General features: G+C 35.0%; 2 protein-coding genes across 2 annotated transcripts; both read left to right on the top strand.

Annotated features, from left to right (window-relative positions):
* The first annotated feature begins 2,915 nt into the window (after positions 1 to 2,915).
* Positions 2,916 to 4,567, top strand: LOC104099431 (MYB-like transcription factor EOBI). The gene is made up of 3 exons (XM_009606416.4): positions 2,916 to 3,222; positions 3,695 to 3,824; positions 4,071 to 4,567. The coding sequence occupies exons 1-3, from the start codon at positions 3,084 to 3,086 to the stop codon at positions 4,537 to 4,539; spliced, it is 738 nt and encodes a 245-aa protein (XP_009604711.1). The 5' UTR covers positions 2,916 to 3,083; the 3' UTR covers positions 4,540 to 4,567.
* Positions 4,568 to 7,303: 2,736 nt separating this feature from the next.
* On the top strand, positions 7,304 to 12,650 carry LOC104105287 (26S proteasome non-ATPase regulatory subunit 13 homolog B-like). Its single transcript, XM_070201964.1, has 6 exons — positions 7,304 to 7,562; positions 8,490 to 8,936; positions 9,975 to 10,055; positions 11,024 to 11,220; positions 11,311 to 11,410; positions 12,161 to 12,650. Exons 1-6 carry the CDS (start codon positions 7,413 to 7,415, stop codon positions 12,344 to 12,346), a joined length of 1,161 nt encoding a protein of 386 aa, XP_070058065.1. The 5' UTR covers positions 7,304 to 7,412; the 3' UTR covers positions 12,347 to 12,650.
* The last annotated feature ends 6,585 nt before the right edge of the window (positions 12,651 to 19,235 follow it).

A 19,235-nucleotide genomic window follows, 5' to 3' on the forward strand; every position in this document is an offset into this window, starting at 1 on the left:
CAAGCATTAAATTCAGATTGTGTGTGTTTTGTGTGTGTGGGGGGGGGGGGGGGGGGAATCCAGTTCACGGTTTAATATAAGGTCCTGTAACTAAGCCTATAATTGATCCTCAAAATTATTAATATACATTTGCATAAAGAAAAAAATTTAAAAGTACAAAAAAAAAAATTAACTAAGAAAAGCAAGAATCTAGGCAACACACCTGTTCCAAAATGACGTACTAAGAACATGCTATAGCTAATATATTAAGTGGAAATATTTGTATTCTAATGAAACCCAATACCCAAAATTGCATCCAACAAATTATAATTAATTATAATATGATGGTGATTATCTTGCACCTATATCCTTAAGAAGTAAGAAATCCACACCTGGTTCTTTCTTATTGGATTGCCAGTGGCTTTCACATTGAACAATTAGCCACCCAATTAGTTTACTAATTTTTGTACTTAATTTGCAGAAAAATCAAAAAGAAAAATAGTTTTTTAAGGCTTTTTAAGTGTGTATTAGTTGTCTAGATTCATTACCCCCAGGTTATACGTGGCCTTTCTAGCCTCTTTTAAGGCTAATCATTTTTTTGTGTTAATTTTACAGATATCATCGAGTTGAAAATTGAAATAAAGTCACGAAACGAAATTTTAGTAACAAATTAATAAAATATGTCTGTGTTTCAATAAAATGAAAATCGTTAGACATCATTAACCTTGCAACTTAAATTACAACTAAACTACAATAAGATAACATTGTTTAATAAGTATCGCCGAATAAATTTCACAAATGGTCATATGACTATGATTTTTTTTACCAAAGTCATATAACTTTGTTTCCTCACACAAAAGTCATAAAACTTTCACTAACTCACACAAAAATTATAGAGGTCGAAAAATAAATTTTTTGGTAGTATTTTTTTTTATTTTCAATCTAATAAATAATTATCCAATTAAAATAGAAAAAATATGAGTATATTTTTAGCCATTCCTAAAAATAATAGCCGATAATATATATATATATATATATATATATATATATATATATATAAAATTTTGGCTAGCAAATACAATTAGTTTCGACCGACCGATTAATTTTATATTTTTTTCTTAAAATAGGAATGACCCAACCTACCTTGACTGAATACCCATATACGTACGTAAGTTAAAATAATACCATAAGTGAATTTTCCATCCATAAAAATTTTTGTTCGGAATGCATGAGATTCTGACAAAAAAAATAAAGAAATAAAGGTATAATTAGAAAGCACTTGTAATAAAAATGCTATCAATTTGAATAAAAATTTTGAAAAGAAAAATAAAAGATAGAAATATCATGTTTTGAAGGATTTACTATTCACTCTTAGTATTATTTTAATTTATATATATATGAGTATTGGGTCAGGTGGGCCAGGACGAGTTGTGTCATCCCTATTTTAATTGGATTATTATTTATTAGACTGCAAATAAAAAATAAAAAATTATAAAATAAGAAAATATTACTGAAAAATTATATTTTCTGATCACTATGATTTTTGTGTGAGTTTGTAAAAGTTTTATGATTTTTGTGTGAGAAAGTAAAGTTATATGATTTTGGTGAAAAAAGTCATAGTTATTATGATTTTTGTGTGAGAAAATAAAGTTATATGATTTTGGTGGAAAAAATTCATAGTTATATGACTTTGTAAAATTTAACCTAAGTATCGCACATCATCAACCCATCAAACTCGTATTCACTTCACAATATGTGTCATCTCTTCTTCATTTTTTCCATTTCTTATCCCATTTTAATCTTTTGTTTCGTCATTTCTTACTCATTTAGACTGAAAACTAAAATTTATTAGGATACATAAAATATAGAGCTGAATTTAACTATGTGAATTGAAGTTTATTTAGCAAATTGTAATTTCACGTCTGAAAATTTACACGTGTTATATTATAACTTTCTTTGATTGTCAAAAAAATAAAAATTGAATGTTTTCTTTGATTTCTCCAGAGTAGTAAACGGTAAGAAGTACACGTACGTAACTAGTAACTATTTTAGGAAAAAAGTACAAAATAGATGAGGACGATTAATATTTTATTAGTGCTAATAATAGAGTCATGTTTAGCTTGTTGAGGAAAGGAAATTGATGATGTAAAAGGGCATACAAATTGACTGATCAGAAGAACCAATACACGAGGCAAGGGGCTTTCTTTGTTTGGTTTGTGTCGATTTTTTTCTAAAAAAAATTTAAATCAAGTAAGTCGGTTTTTCAAATATTGGAACCAAATCAAATCAATTAAGTCAGTTTTTTATCAATTCGGCTTTGTCGGTTTTTCGGTTATTTATCAGTCTTTTTCTTAAATATGAGACATACGCTACCAAATACATATTCCGGCGACTACATTTTTAACATAACACTAACAAATCAATTGCTCTTTGAGAAATTTATTATATACCAAGATATATTGATGATAATTTAATCAAATAGTGATGAATAATTTAAGTACTCAATTAAAAATCGATAATTTTTAACGTGAAATAAATTCTTGTACTTAGCAAAAGAAAACTACCAATCAAACTAGAATGTAAAGGCAAAGAATTAGATTATTAAATAACAAAGAACTAGACTAAAAATATAAATGAATAATATGTACCATAAAATTTTAGAAACTTTATCTAAAAATATACATATATATAGGTGTAATAATAAATTTAAATAGCTATTTTTATAGTCGGTTTGATTCGATTTTTTTCGGTTATTTTTTGATTAAAACCAAATCAAATTTGATCGGTTTTTAAAATTCAAACTCAAAACCAAACCAAACCTAAAAAGTATTAGTTTTTTTGGTCGGTTTGATTCGATTTTCGGCTTTGTTTGATTTTTTAGGTTTTTATAAACACCCCTGCACGAGGCTTTGGTGCAAATATAAATAGCAACACAACTTGCTGATTATGTCACGGAATATTAGAGAGTTAAATAGATAGTCCCCTTAAGCCCTCCTTTTAGCTTTTAAGCTATTTTTACTCCTTAGAGTGGCCTTGCTATATCACGATAAAGTGAGATTCAGTCCTTTGTCGCTCCAGTTCAATCTCTTTTAAAAATATCTCTGATGGGTGAACAGATGGGAAATTGGAGAGTTATAGAAGAAGAGTGGAGAAAAGGCCCTTGGATTGCTGAAGACAGATTGCTCATTGAATATATAAATTTACATGGTGAAGGCAGATGGAATTCTGTTGCTAGACTTGCAGGTAATAATAAGTTTTATTTTAACTCATGCCAAATCTCTCTATTATTTTTTTCTCTTCCATTTTGACCAATATAAGTTCACTTGCTACTAGCAGTTAGGCGCAACTTCGCGCAGCTGCTGCGCCCTTACTTCTTGCTTTCGAGCCGGAGCTTGCTGGGTAGTGAAATGGTCTGTGGAGATTAAATAAGACTTGTGTTAAGCAAGCAGAGTAGTCAAGCCAGAGAGGGAAAAAAAGCAAGAAGTTATTTTCGTTCGATCGACCGAATCAATTATACTTTCACTGGACCGGCTTTTTATTATCTTAATAGGAGTTTTTCAAAAAAATAGCTTATTAGCAACATTAGTAACGTTTCGATCCTTTAGGATAATTTCAGAGGCGGACTATTCCCTTTGGTTGTATAATAGTGCAGTTTCTTGGAATTTAAAATTCGAATTTCCTCCCTTAATTACTTAGCATTTGATTGTTTATATAGGATTGAAAAGAAATGGAAAAAGCTGTAGGTTGAGATGGGTAAATTACTTAAGGCCAGACCTTAAGAGAGGGCAGATAACTCCATATGAAGAGAAGATCATTCTTGAACTTCATGCTATATGGGGTAACAGGTAATTGTCTGAAATAATTTTGGATATTCTTTATAATTCTTCATTATTGTTAAATATGATTATGAATATCAATAACCTCATGAGGAAATAGGAACCTTTACAAAAATGGCCCGCCAAATTTACTGTTTAATTTTTCTAACCGATATACATAAATTATATATTTTTACACATTATACATGTACTACACATATATTATACATTTATTTTAAGCGGCTATTTAGGTTAATTCATCTAAAATATATGCAGATGGTCGACAATTGCTAGAGGCTTGCCAGGGAGAACTGATAATGAGATCAAGAACTATTGGAGGACTCATTTCAAGAAAAAGGTGAAGAAATCAAGTACTGATAAAGCTGAAAAGACTAAAGCTCGTCTTTTAAAAAGACAACAATTTCAACAGCAACAACAACAACAACAACTAAACAATCAAAACGACATGAAAAGACTCGCATCCTTATTTGAAGAAAAGGAGAATAATAGAGTTCCAAATTTGTATTCTCAAGGGAAGCAAGAAATGGCATTTTTGTACCAAAACACTGCTAATCAAGAGCAAGGTGGTGGTTTTTTCTACTCCACTAAGGCCTCATCAAAATATGAAGACATCATATGGGATTATGGCTTATGGAATTTGGATGATTTTAATGCCAATTTAAAAATTGGAGCTTATTACAATAGTTTACCTTGTATGCAAACTCTGGCTACTCCTTTCCATTGAACTCGGAATAAATTCCTCTTTCTAAGCCTCTTTTTAGAGTTTTTTTTTTTTGGTTTAACCATATGATATTCAAAATTCACTAGCTCGACTAATTTAGATCCAAATACTTTTTAATAAGATTTTCTCCATTCACAAAGCTCGAACCGGAGACTTAGAGTAAAAGAGCCTGTACATCCTACTACACTCAGTACTTTTTAATTTACTAATTATGCTATTGCACTTCTAGCAAGTTGGGAACCAAAGAAGGTTCAGCTTACAAATATCTGTTCTGGATTTTAGAATTATTGTAATGTAACCATATAATATCCAGGTTTTAATAAACTTTTAAATCTCTTCATTCTGGTACATCATTCTGGTACATCCAGGTTTTAATAAACCATATAATATAATTATGATTTTTTTCATCAAAGTCATATATAACTTTGTTTTCTCACCAAAAATCATATAACTATGATTTCTTTTTATCGAAGTCACATAACTATGTTTTCTCACACAAAAATCATAAAACATTTACTAACTTACACAAAAATTATAGTGATCGAAAAATATATATTTTTAGCAGTATTTTCTTATTTTGTGGGTTTTTATTTTTTATTTTCAGTTTAATAAATAATAATCCAATTAAAATAGGAATGACTCAACCCGATCTGGCCCATCCGACCCAATATTCATATATATAAATTAAAATAATACTAAAGTGAAGAGTAAATCCTTCAAAATATGATACTTCTAATTTTTTTTTCAAGATTTTTATTCAGATTGATAGCATTTTTATTTCAAGTGCTCTCTAATTATACTTTTTATTTCTTTATTTTTTTGTCAGAATCTCATGCATTCCGAACTAAATTTTTTATGGGGGAAGAATTCACTTTTAATATTATTTTAACTTACGTATATGGGTATTGGGTCGGGCTGGCTAAAAATATACTCATATTTATTCTATTTTAATTGGGTAATTATTTAGTAGACTGAAAAAAATAAAACAAACGTAAAATAAGAAAATGCTATCGGAAAATTTATTTTCCGACCACTATGATTTTTGTGTGAGTTAGTGAAAGTTTTATGATTTTTGTGTGAGAAAATAAAATTATATGACTTTGGTGAAAAAAGTAATAGTTATATGATTTTTGTGTGAGAAAACAAAGTTATATGACTTTGGTGAAAAAAAGTCATAGTTATATGACCATTTGTGAAATTTACCCCAATGTTACTATGGTGTTAACAAAATTGTTCAACTCATTTGATTTGGTTGTGTCTCTTTACTTATATAGTAGAATGATTTAGTATATAAAATTCAGCTTATACACGGAAGATTAAACAATCGGTTCTTGTAAGTTAAAGTTTGGATCACAATCTAAAATGGAGTTGGACACTCGGTATAATTTTAGCACAAGATTAAGATAATTTTCCTTGATTGTGAAAATAGTATAATTCTAATTTCTTGCACTAGTATATTTGGTCTGTTTTGAACAAGACCAAATGAAAAAAAAGTATTTTTGTACTGACTATATATAATAAAATTTTATTCCATTAAATGTATTGATACTCTTAATTTGATCTACGCAATTATTATGAGCAATGTATAACGTTTATTGTTTTACTATATTAAGAAGTGAGATTCTCTTGTGGATCTACATATATAATAAATTGGATGATGATAATATACATTTGTCAAAACTATAATTAGTTGATGGAATTCACCTTCTGTATAGAGATCGATAAAAACCCTATAAGAATGCTTATAAATTTCCACCTTAAACAGTAAACTCAGCTAATTGATTTTGTATCGACACATAAAACAAGTATATAACTAAACACTTTTAGTCCAACAGATAAAACATCCAAAACGAACTATAAGGAAATATCACGTATTTTGCACGTGACTAGAGTACAAAATATCCGAGGTATTCTTCCACAATTTCGTGTTTTTTTTCTTTCTAATTTCGGTACTAGTTATACAACAAAAAGTACAAAAGGAGAATCACTTGTAAAATAAGGGAGGATAAGACGAGCGAGTCAAGGTTGAGATGGTTCAGACATGTTAATAGGGTGCGAGCGGTTAGCTTCGGTGGGTAGCATGAGGGGTAGAGGTAGGCCTAAGAAGTCTCCCGGAGAGTTTATTAGGCGTGTTATGGCGCAGCTGGAGCTGATTGAGGACATGACCGTAGACAGGAGGGTGTGGAGGTCAAAGATTAAGGTAGAAGGTTCGTAACTAGTCGAGCATTTCTCTCTGTCTTACTCAATTTGCTAGCATTAATGTTAGTATCATATCTTTTATCCATAACGGCTATCACTACCTAGAGTTTGACTGCATTCTTGGATTCAATCTTATTTCATCTTGCTGTTATTCCTACTTGTTGAAATTACCTTTTCTTTTTCCGTCGTTCTCTAGCCGATGATCTATCGGATTCAGCCTATCTGCCCTTCTAGGGGTAGGGGTAAGACTGCGTACATCTTACACTCCCCAACCCCATTTGTAAGAAACTACCGAGTTGGTTATCGTTGTACTCGTAAAATCAAAAGAAGAAAAAAGCTAAAAATTTCAATCATGATTGTTGTTTAGTTTGGATATACATGGGAAATATGACATTTCTGTTAATTTTAACTTGACTTATTTGGGTATTGGGAGTTCCATCAATTGAACTAAAAGTGCTTAAATTTTGTAAACTTAATGGGTCACATGTATCTAATGTAAACAATTAGAGACTAAAATGAACTTACTTCTAAACTTAAAAGGGATTATTTGGATTAAAAACTCCATAATCCTTCCCATATGTATTCTTTTCTTTGAGAACAAGCCAAAGGTTTTAGTTTTCTCTCTCTCTCACACACACACACACACAGCTGCTTCGTCTTGCATCGAGTTTTCAGCCATGGCGGCTCTACAGTACCTGGAATCGCTTTGCAATGCCCATCCCGAGCTCTCCGATTGGTACACTACGCTATCAGATCTGTACCAAAGAAAGCTCTGGCACCAGCTTACTCTCAAGCTTGACCAGTTCGTTTCACTTCCCCTTTTTCAGGTCATTATTCAATTCCATTTAATACCTGTGAATTTCGTTTTGTTTTAATCGTATTTAGACCTTTTTTGGGGTGAATGCAATGGGTTTAGGTGTGTAAAAGTTAGGGTTTTGTGGAGGGTTTAGTTTTAAATTGAATTCTATTCTTATTTGCATTTGTTTCATGTAGCATGAATTAGCATGTAATATGTTGATAATTTACCTAATGATGGAATGCAATTGCATCTGGATTAGCTTATATGGAACTAATTAGGACCCTGTTTCCGAGCTTAGTGGCAAAATAAGCAGATAGATTATCAAGTCAAGTGTAAGGTGTTTTTATCTACTCTATCCGTCCCCATTTATATGAGGATGTTTGACAGTTCATGGAATTTGGGAAGGAAATATAGCCTTTTGAAACATATGGTCTAAAATAAGCCATAGATATTTGTGTGATTATAAATCATCTCATTAAGGTAAAATAAGATGGTTAAAGTTAAATTGTTTAAAAATATATAATTTATTGTTCTTTGTTGGGACAGACCAAAAAGGAAAGAATATCACTAGGATTGAGGGAGTGTTATTTTAAATCATCACAATTCAATTACATATTCCCCAAAAGAAATGCTCAATCATCTAAATGGGTGCTTTATCGGTTATCCTTGTCCTGTACTCGTGGTGTAAATTGAAGTGGAGCTGGTAAAACTAAAATATTTTAGTAATAAATCTTATCACTGGGGGTCCATTCTCCAGGAATGGTGATGTTTTTGGAGCTTAGACTGTATTACTACTATATGTGTCTTTATTGCATGAAAGTTTGCACCTTTTGCTTCGGACAATCTATTTGTACCGTGCTACATTTGTGCATGATTGATTCTGAAGAACGTTATGTAAACGGGTGTTTGTTTTATTTTGTTGTGTTGGCATCTAACACTTCTCTTCTCCCTTTAGGCTGGTGACGCACTAATACAGTTGTATGACAACTTCATCACTGATTTTGAGACAAAGATCAATCTTCTCAAGCTTGCACATTTTGCGGTCATTGTTTCTCGGCAATACCCCGAAAAAGAGGCTGCTATAGGTTACCTTGAAGGAGTGACTGAGAAACTTCGTAATACTAAAGAGACACGGATAGAGGAGCCGATTCTTTATATTAAGATGCAGATTGCCCTGTTTAAGCTTGAGCAAGGGGATCAAAAGGAGTGCCAGAAACTTTTAGATGAAGGGAAGACTACACTTGACAGTATGACTGACATTGATCCATCTGTTTATGCGAGCTATTATTGGGTTTCGTCTCAGTATCATAAAGCTCGCCAGGACTTCGCCGAGTTCTACAAGAGTTCTCTTCTTTATCTTGCTTACACTTCAGTGGAATCTCTTTCTGAATCATTTAAGCTGGTACTTTGTCATTTCTTTTTTTGTCAACCTGTCCCTGCCCAATTTGCTTGTTTGTATTACTTAGCTAATTGTGTATCAATTGTCCATTTATTAAATTATCTTACTTAAATATGGTAAATTGTTGGTATCTTTGAGAAGATAGTGAGACTGGGAAATATTTGTAGTACATCTCTTTGGCTGGATTATATCTGTAGAAACCACAACTATTTTAGGCATTTAGAAGAGCCTCTTATTTAGTCTTGGTTCTCGACAGAAATGAGTTAAAGGCTCAAGCGGTACCTTATATGATGTCTTTTACAGTCTATGCTACTTGATTTTCAAGAGTATATGATGGAATCACTGGTGTGGAATTTTCTTGAATCCCTGTCACATTGTAGTCACCATACTCTCCTTTTAATCAGTTAACTAGCAAGAGAATGAAAGCAATTTAAAAATGAAATTGCCCCCCCCCCCCCCCAAATGTGATATTTGATTTAATTGCGGACACAGTTTACTGTGTCTCTGAGTATTTAGTCTGTATTTGAGAGTAGAGATGGATGGTGTTGTCTTCTCATCCTTGACTGCAGTATCATCTCTAAGGATGTGTAAAGGAATGCTCTTTTTTTCTTTCCTAACAGAGGAAGCTTCACACAGTTTAGTGAATCTTTTGAAGGTCTTCGTTTTAATTTTTTTTTAATAATGATTTGCTATTGGATCTAAATTCTCTAATATGCTCCTCATCATTCCCAAGTTCTGCATAGATTCTTCATGATTTACCCATACATCCTCGTATTAAGTTAGAGACGTCACAGTGCTATGGGCTTAAGCATTAATTCAGTACTTTGACAGTTGCTAATCAATCAAATGCTGAAAAAAGGAAAGCGTTATTGTTTAATTGCTTAATGCATCAGTGTTGAGGTGGTCTTTTCTAACAGCTGCTTTAGCCTTTGAGTAGAAATACTTGTTAGTTGTTTATGTGATTTGCAGTATTTTCTGCAATTTCAGTCTTTTAATTATAATGCATCTGAAAACGGTTACTGTTTCTTCTATTTTGTTTAGGATTTGGCTTTCGATTTGTCCCTATCAGCATTGCTGGGAGACAACATATACAACTTTGGAGAACTACTTGCTCATCCGATTGTAAGTTTATTTGACAGATTCCCTCTTTTTTTCTGTGCTTTCCATGTGCTAGAGTTATGTTCAAGTAGCTGGATATTATCTGCTAGCGCTTCTTTCTTGTGGAAATGGCTAAGTGGACTGCCCATTCAAGGAGTGTACTATTGTTGTCCTTCCCAGCTGTCAGAATATGTCTTCAGGTCTTATCGTGTTGTCATCTGTAGTATGAATAGGGAGCCGCAGTAAGCAGGATCGTCTGTTTTTCTGCTTTTTTCTGTCTTTTTGTCTCTTGCTCCAAGGGTTTCAATTCACATCTGGAAACTCCTAAACATGATTATTGGACCTTCATTATGAGTCTGCTTCTACTTTTTTGTTCTCTGCTGAGAACAATTAAACAAGATAGTGGACCTCCACTATGAGTCTGCAACTCTTCTCCACCTACCCCCTCAAACCTTCTGGGGCCAAAAAAAAAAAAAGTATTGGATTCTTTCTATGAAGTAAGAGTCGGCCCTATTGGTGACGATGTTGGTCCTGGGATAAGTATAATGTTGACCCAATACGTATGGATGCAAAGTTGTGCCCTAGTCATTGCCGATTATTCCTTACTTTTTCTTGCTTTTGTAGAAATATAGTTCTTCTCATTGGTTCCACTGTGTTCCTCTAATGGTCCCAAATAGCCATCTTTTTCTATTTAGTTTTCTGAGTTTTAGTGCATACTTTTACATGGATGGATGCAATTTCCCTTCTCGTAAGGCATTTAGTTGATATAGTATGGGGGAAGGTTGAGACAATGTATACAAGGACTAAGAGATACCCGAATCAAACTGACAATAAACTAACTACTAAGGCATTGTATCTGAGAACTCACTGAAATCACAATAAATTCCTTTTTATCCATTATATTGGCTTCAGTTGCATGGGATGGACTAGATTTATGTGCTTACAAGATTGTGTATGTTCAATCTATCATGACTTATTCTAATTTGTTACAGATACAGAGTCTGGTGGGGACTAAGGTTGAGTGGCTCTATTATATTCTTGAAGCCTTTAACACCGGTGATTTGGTTCGCTATCAACAATTATGCCATGTCCATCAAGCTGCTTTGAGTGCTCAACCAGCATTGGTGCAGAACGAGCAAAAGCTTCTCGAGAAGGTCAACATTCTCTGCTTGATGGAAATTATCTTCAGGTACTGTGGCAATTTCGCAGATAATGGAGTTTTATTTACTTATGCCATTAGGATTGATACTAAAGCTTTGGACAATACATTTGCATGCAGTCGCCCAGCAGACGATAGAACTATCCCTCTGAGTGTGATTGCAGAGCGCACAAAGTTAAATGTGGAGGATGTAGAATATCTACTCATGAAGAGCCTTTCTGTAAGTTCTTTTTAGTTAAATTAGAATTTAGCCTCTGTTATTCTCACCAACTTCCTTGAATCATGACAGCATAATCAATGTGCATCTTTTATTGTATTATTAATTGATATCAGCATCTTTTGTTTTTCTATGGGTTTGAGAAACATATCCTTTTGCCCTTGTGTTTTTTGTTTTTGCTCATTGTGCCATACTACTTTAAGCAATGAGTGCAAGCTCCTCCATATGGGCAGTGCTTCGATACTATTTCCTTGTACTAAAACATTCTTATATGAGATGGAAAAATGCTTAATCCTTTTGGATTTGCGTATAGAATGTGAGATTGTATATTTCCTTTTCTTGGAGGAGTGTTCTTCCAGATATCTTTGTTATATATGTACTTGGTTAGGCCATTTATTCAAAAAGTAGGAAAGAGGTTGTTGGATGTTTATTGTTCAGTGTTGCATTCATGCCTTTTCCTTCCCCTTACCGTCACTATTTCATCTTACATAGCTTTGTCAATCTTTCCTTTTATGAGAACAGTAACCTAAGATCTTCATCTTTCTATATTAGTTAACTCTAGTTTCTATGCCGGGTTTTGTGGATCTTAATACAAACGATAGACATGTTAGTAATCAGCAATTAACACTTATCCTGAATGTTTATACTTTTCCCACGTCCCCTGAATTTTCCACTTGGGCAGTCTTGATGCTGCTTGTCTTCCTCTTGTGGTTCATGTCTTTTGACGGTTGGTTTAATGTTGTTCTCGTGTAGGTGCATCTCATTGAGGGAATAATTGATCAAGTCGAAGGGACAGTTCATGTCTCCTGGGTGCAACCAAGAGTTTTGGGAATCACACAAATCAAGTCATTGAGGGATCGGCTAGACAATTGGGTGGATAAAGTACACACAGCTTTGTTATCTGTGGAGGCTGAAACTCCTGATTTAGTTGCTACATAATCCTTGGTTTTCCCAGTGCCTTCTCCGGTCTCTGTAATAGCCCCGCCTCATCTTTATATTTGTTTTGCTTCCGAAAAGAGCTGGTAATACAGCTGAGAAACTAGGGACACTGTTCTAGTATTCTTAGGCGTTTACTTGTATGTCCCGGTTTATGCTGAGAAATTATTGATATTTTTTCAGATAGCTGGTTGTTCTTGTATTCGATTACTTCTAGTTCATAGTGATGACATTCAAAGGGGATAACTGGAGCCAAGTTGTGATATGGCTTATTTTTACGACTGTTAGAATTTTATTATTTCTTGGACCTTCTTTTGCACTACAACTAAACAGAGCCAATAGACTTTTATATAAATTTCATGGTCAAAATCACCATGCAAAAATGCATTATTGACACCAAAGTCAAAAACCTGTCCATTTCATCTGAAGACTTAAGAGTGATAAAGGCATTTGATGATGTCATTTCAATCAGAGAAAAGTTTTAACAAACTTTTATAGCCGCACAATTGTTTTGTCATGTTTAGTTAAATTACATTTTCTTTCTGAGTTGAATTTTGTAATTCTCCCCATTGCTATAGCAAAACAATTACGTAACATTATTGCAGTACTCTAAATAAAAGTACATGTTTTTGGATTTGTGAATAGTATGTGATTATATATTTCCTTTTCTAGGAGGAGTGTTCTTCCATATATCTTTGTTATATATGTACATTGGAAGGTTACATAGCTTTGTCACAATTCTTTCCTCTTTTTCAGAATACTAACCTAACATCTTCATCTTTTCTATATTAGTTATAACTCTAGTTTTTGTGGCAAAACCATTTCAAATACCAACTACTTGTCCTTAATGGTGGAATTAAGATTTTCACTAGGAGGTTTCAAAATATAAAAAGTTAAATACATCGAAAAATCAAAGGGAGTCAACGCATGATAAATATACATAAAACAAAAAATTTATCTAGTAATACTGTATAATTTTCTGGCGAAGTGGTGCAATCAACACCCGCCACTACTTGTCATTTTTATACCACACTTGAGCGTGTATAAAGAAAGACGACGATTATTGCTTAAATTAGACTCCCTCAGTTTCAATAAATGTTAATATTTTTTATTAGTTCATTACAACAAGACTGTTTCTTTTCTACATTTTAAAATAATTTATTTAGATTTTTTATTTATAGCCGTACGAAAATTAATCATGTTTAAGAACACAAATTTAAAAGTTTTCAATTCCTTTTTAAGACTTTTTAATCATAATAAAGGAAAATAAAATTCTGTACATAATGGGGGCAAAAAAAAGGAAAAAACAAAAGATTAGTGTCAACTTGTCAGTTGTCACTTAGTGAAATGTAATAAAAAAGAATGGCCCGGTTATTGCGTTTTCAGAGGCGCTATAATTTCCTTTGTCCATACTCAACTCTCTATTCAAACATCACTAACAACCAAAACCACAAAAAAATTATCATTTAACTAATAACCAAATTATTTGCAGAAATGTACTACTATTGGTTGCTATCTCTCTTTTTGATAATTATTATGCTAGTTTCAGCAACTCTCGTTCGTTACACTTCTTCTTAGCTGCTTAGCCTGTAGTCTATTTCTCTCTCTAAAAATTTTGAAGGAAAAAAAGTATGAATATTGAAGAATGCAATAAAGGTGCCATTGATTCAGGCAATGCACGTCTTCACGAACTTGGCTACAAACAAGAACTCAAGCGCGATCTTTCGTAAAACTCCACCTTCATATTAATATACTTTCTTCGTTTCATTTTACGTGACATACTTTTTCTTTTTAGTATATCGACAAAAAATGTCACACTTTCCTCAAACGTCTTATTTTGTCCTTAATGAGATCATTTATAGTCACATAATTTTGCAGGGTGTTATCGAACTTTGCGTTTTCGTTTTCTATAATATCAGTGCTTACTGGTTTAAACACATTGTTTGGAACTGGATTGAGTTTTGGTGGGCCAATTTCTTATGTATGTGGATGGTTAATTGCTGGTTCATTTACTATGGTTGTTGGTTTATCAATGGCTGAGATTTGTTCATCTTATCCAACTTCTGGTGGTCTTTATTATTGGAGTGCTATGCTTGCTGGTCCAACTTGGGCTCCTTTTGCTTCTTGGATTACTGGCTGGTAATTAAATCTTAATTAATCTCACTAATTAGTTACTTTTCTAGTCTAAATTTAAGTAAATCATGTCATATACTCAGTATGGAGAGCCTTGACGTAACGGGTAAAGCTGCTATCATGTGACTAGGAGGTCACGGGTTCGAGCCGTGAAAACAACCTCCGGTAAAAATGCAGAGGGTAAAACTGCGTACAATAGGCCGTTGTGGTTCGGCCCTTTCCCAGACTCCGGGCATAGCGGGAGTTTGGTGCACCAGGTTGCCTTTTATGTCATATACTCATATATAGTCTAATTGGTACCATTTGTCATTAATCGACTTAATTCCCTTAATGCAAACATTCCAGTGCCTTGTATTGCCTTGCCCTGTTTTCTTAATCTGATTCAAATTGCATGCACCTGTCACACCCCTTTTCTATCCCCAAAAGATATAAATGTCATATGGATTGGGTTAAAGAGTTTCTCCAATTAAAGTGACAAACTTGAATAAAAATTATTTTACTTATAGAGTCGCCACTTGGAATTGAGTTTTGGGGTGTTCCAAGTCACCTTTTATTTGAATCCCTAGTCAAAGGAAGGTTTGACTCTATTATTATTGGTCTGCGAAAATAAAGTTCGGGTAAGGAATTCTGTTGACCGGGGAGAAGGTGTAAGGCATTCCCCGAGTCCCGTGGTTCTAGCACGGTCGCTTTATTGACTACAACTTGGCTTGAATTAATTTTTTTTTTTGGATAAACTGTGCTTTATTTTTATTTTTATTTTTTTCATATTTTATCTATCCGCTTTTAATTATTAAAATATAAAATTATTTTTTAGACGAATCACGTAATATTTTGACATACTACCTTGAGTTAAAGGACTTAAGCACATGGATAAGAAATTTGCTAACTAAACTAATAATGAAACTTAACAACTAAATCAGAACAAAACAAACAGTAAGAAAACACACTTCGTTCACATAGATTTCACAAAAAACATGTATTCATAAACATAATAAAAGAACAAAATAAAATGAAAGAAGTAAATCTCACAGTGAACCTTCTTAGAAACAGAAACTAGTTATTGTCAATCGGACCCCAATCGGAAGCCTTGAACCGGACATGACTACTCCGCCGATGGACTGAAGCGATAGAAACGGGAGGTGGTTAACGGTGTTTTGCGCTGATTTTCGGAGTTTATTTTAGCTGGTTTTTGGAGTGACCTTCAGCTGATTTTGGTTAGTGGTTTAGGGACAATTTTCATGGCTCTTCAGGGGTAATTTCAGGGATATTTTGGGGCTGATTTTCGGACTATTTTTGGACTTTTTGCAGCTGTTTTTAGATGGTTTAAGGGCTGATTTATGGACAGTTTTCAAGTTTTTTTTTGGCTATTTTTAGCAGTGTTTTTGGCTGCGATTTTCGAGCTGAAATTTCAGCTTTTCATGGCTGAAAACGAGCTGGAGGTGGGTGGCTTTTTCATGGCTATTTTCAGTTTCGTTTTTGGGTTGAGGAGGTCCATATTTGTAGCTGTTTGCATCCCCTTTTACTGCCCGTTCGGATGGGATTTGAGCTGGTTTTAGGGAGCAATTTTTAGTTGTCTTTTGGCTGATTTTTTGGTCCGTTTTTTGGGCTGTCTTTGCTTCCTCTGTCTTAGCCGAAAATAGGGGCTGGTTTTTGGCTTTTTGTTTTGGCTGATTTTAGGCATGTGGGGGTGGGGGGGGGGGGGGGACAAGCATGGGGGACAAGGTATGGTGGGGAGGGGACAAGCATGGGGGACAAGGTAAGGTGGGGAGGACAAGCATGGGGGGACAAGGTATGGTGGGGAGGGGACAAGCATGGGGGACAAGGTAGAGTGGGGACACGCGCGGGGACAAGGTAAAGTGGGGACACACGTGGGGGATAAAGTAAAGTGGGGACACGCGTGGGAAGATGGGAGCGGGAAATATTCAAACACGGTAAAAAATTAGGTGCTCACAGCATGCCCCTCTTTGCTTGGAAACATTAAAAGTTTTCAGGCAAAGATAAAGTGAGCCGTGTGACTAAATTTTGACCATATCGTTACTCAAAAGAGGACGAAAATAAAAGAAAAAGGTACAACCGAGTCCTGATTTTGGACAGCCTGCATATCCCGAGTTATAAGGGAATCAGGTCGCGTGTAGTTCAAGGAAAGTGATGGAATGATGAGTTGGAGAGTCGAGTGAGGTTCCGTCGAGGCTCTGGTCCGTGGTCTTGCTATTACATCAAAATTGAAAGAAACTAAACAAGCCTATCAACTATGAGTTACAAGATTCCTATCTATAAGTCTTTTGGAGCTCGATCTTGAATTTTGACTGGTTGTTCATGCAAACTCTGATCTGAACCTTGATACTTGCTAGCTGTAAGTGCTAGTTCATTCTTCTACGGCTTCTTCTGAGCAAAACGGGAAATATGAGGCTCGTAACTTCAGTCATGTCTTGAATAGTCCGTATCCTTTCCATCTGCTTCTGCATGTGGATTCCCTTTCTTTTCCTTTTCTTTTCTTTATTTTTGATTGAGACTTTTTCTTTTGTTCATCTCGAATACTGTTCCTTGAGGTAAAACCTGCTAAGACATCACAACAAACAAACGAACGAAATTTTCTGCCCCAGTTTTCACTAAAAAAATTTCGTGAGTTATTGTAATAAAATTCTAAACTACTTCTTTATCGAAAGAAATAAAAGAACAAAAATAAAAATAAAACGGGAACGGTGTATCCTGAAAAGGTCATGATCCCAAAAGAATATCTCAACTAGGTATTGGTGTACCTTATGTTGGAAAAATGTGGCAAGGTAATGGGATACCCTATATTGACAATGATATCAGGGAGTGGTGTACCATGAATTTAAATTCAAATCAACTAGGGAATGAACTATCCTATGTTGGATAACACAACTAGGTATTGGTGTAGCCTATACTGGTAAGGATATCGAGGATTGGTGTACCCTATACTGAAAAGGAAATGTAACCAGGGGTTGGTGCCTTGTATAACTGAAAAGGAAATATAACCAGGGATTGGTGCCCTGTAGAACTGAGAAGGAAATGTAACCAGGGGTTGGCGCCCTGTATTACTGAAAAGCAAATGTAACCAGGGGTTGGCGCCATGTATTACTAAAAAGAAAATATAACCAGGGGTTGGCGCCCTGTATTACTGAAAAGAAAATGTAACCAAGGGTTGACGCCCTATATTACTGAAAAGGAAATGTAACCAAGGGTTGACGCCCTATATTATTGGGAAAAAGAATGTTGAATCCCCTTGGCGAAAAAGTTCTACCTGGGTTAAACTATGAAAAATAAGACTGGACAAAGAGTACTTCTACCCGGATTAAACCAAATTAAGCAAACATGGGCGAAAAGTACTTCTACCCGGAACTATAAACTGGATCCCCCTAGGCGAAAAGGTTATACCTGGGTTAAGCTACGAAAAGCAACCTGAGCAAAGAGTACTTCTACCCGGAACTATGAGCTGAATCCCCCTAGGCGAAATGGTTCTACCTGGGTTAAAAGCTACGAAAAACAACGGGAGCGAAGAGTACTTCTACCCGGAACTATAAGCTGGATCCCCCTAGGCGAAAAAGGTTCTACCTGGGTTAAACTACGTAAAACATCCTGAGCGAAGAGTACTTCTACACGGAACTATAAGTTGGATCCCCCTAGGCGAAAAAGATTCTACCTGGGTTAAACTACGTAAAACATCCTGAGCGAAGAGTACTTCTACCCGGAACTATGAACTGGATCCCCCTAAGCGAAAAGGGTCTACTTGGGTTAAGCTACGAAAAGTAACCTGAGCGAAAAGTACTTCTACCCGAAACTATGAGCTGGATCCCCCTAGGTGAAATGGTTCTACCTGAGTTAAGCTACGTAAAACATCCTGAGCGAAGAGTACTTCTACCCTGAACTGTGAGCTGGATCCCCCTAGGCGAAAAGGTGCTACCTGGGTTAAGCTGCGAAAAACAACGTGGGCGAAGAGTACTTCTACCCGAAACTATGAGCTGGATCCCCCAGGGTGAAAAGGTTCTACCTGGGTTAAGCTACAAAAAACAACCTGAGCGAAGAGTACTTCTACCCGGAACTATGTGCTGGATCCCCCTAGACGAAAAAGTTCTACCTGGGTTAAGCAACGAAAAATAACCTGGGCGAAAAGTGCTTCTACCCGGAACTGTGAGCTGGATCCCCCTAGGCAAAAAGGTTCTACCTGAGTTAAGCTATGTAAGACAACCTGAGCGAAGAGTACTTCTACCCGGAAATATGAGCTGGATCCCCCTAGGTGAAAAGGTTCTACCTGGGTTAAGCTACAAAAAATAACGTGGGCGAAGAGTACTTCTACCCGAAACTATAAGCTGGATCCCCCTAGGTGAAAAGGTTCTACCTGGGTTAAGCAACGAAAAACAACCTGGACGAAAAGTACTTCTACCTGGAACTGTGAGCTGGATCCCCCTAGGCAAAAAGGTGCTACCTGGGTTAAGCTACGAAAAACAACGTGGGTGAAGAGTACTTCTACCCGAAACTATGAGCTGGATCCCCCTAGGTGAAAATGTTCTACCTGGGTTAAGCTACAAAAAACAACCTGAGCAAAGAGTACTTCTACCCGAAACTATGAGCTGGATCCCCCTAGGTGAAAAGGTTCTACCTGGGTTAAGCTACAAAAAACAACGTGGGCGAAGAGTACTTCTACCCGAAACTATAAGCTGGATCCCCCTAAGTGAAAAGGTTCTACCTGGGTTAAGCAATGAAAAACAACCTGGGCGAAAAGTACTTCTACCCGAAA

The sequence above is a fragment of the Nicotiana tomentosiformis genome, chromosome 5, assembly GCF_000390325.3.
Source record: "Nicotiana tomentosiformis chromosome 5, ASM39032v3, whole genome shotgun sequence".
Taxonomy (NCBI): domain Eukaryota; kingdom Viridiplantae; phylum Streptophyta; class Magnoliopsida; order Solanales; family Solanaceae; genus Nicotiana; species Nicotiana tomentosiformis.

Bases quoted from the DNA above. Each gene is read 5' to 3' on its own strand.
- LOC104099431 (XM_009606416.4), top strand. From the start codon at position 3,084: ATGGGTGAACAGATGGGAAATTGGAGAGTTATAGAAGAAGAGTGGAGA. The intron at 3,223-3,694 runs GTAATAATAAGT...TTGTTTATATAG, and splicing joins TTCTGTTGCTAGACTTGCAG to GATTGAAAAGAAATGGAAAA. The intron at 3,825-4,070 runs GTAATTGTCTGA...AAATATATGCAG, and splicing joins CATGCTATATGGGGTAACAG to ATGGTCGACAATTGCTAGAG.
- LOC104105287 (XM_070201964.1), top strand. From the start codon at position 7,413: ATGGCGGCTCTACAGTACCTGGAATCGCTTTGCAATGCCCATCCCGAG. The intron at 8,937-9,974 runs GTACTTTGTCAT...TATTTTGTTTAG, and splicing joins TTTCTGAATCATTTAAGCTG to GATTTGGCTTTCGATTTGTC. The intron at 11,221-11,310 runs GTACTGTGGCAA...ATTTGCATGCAG, and splicing joins TTGATGGAAATTATCTTCAG to TCGCCCAGCAGACGATAGAA.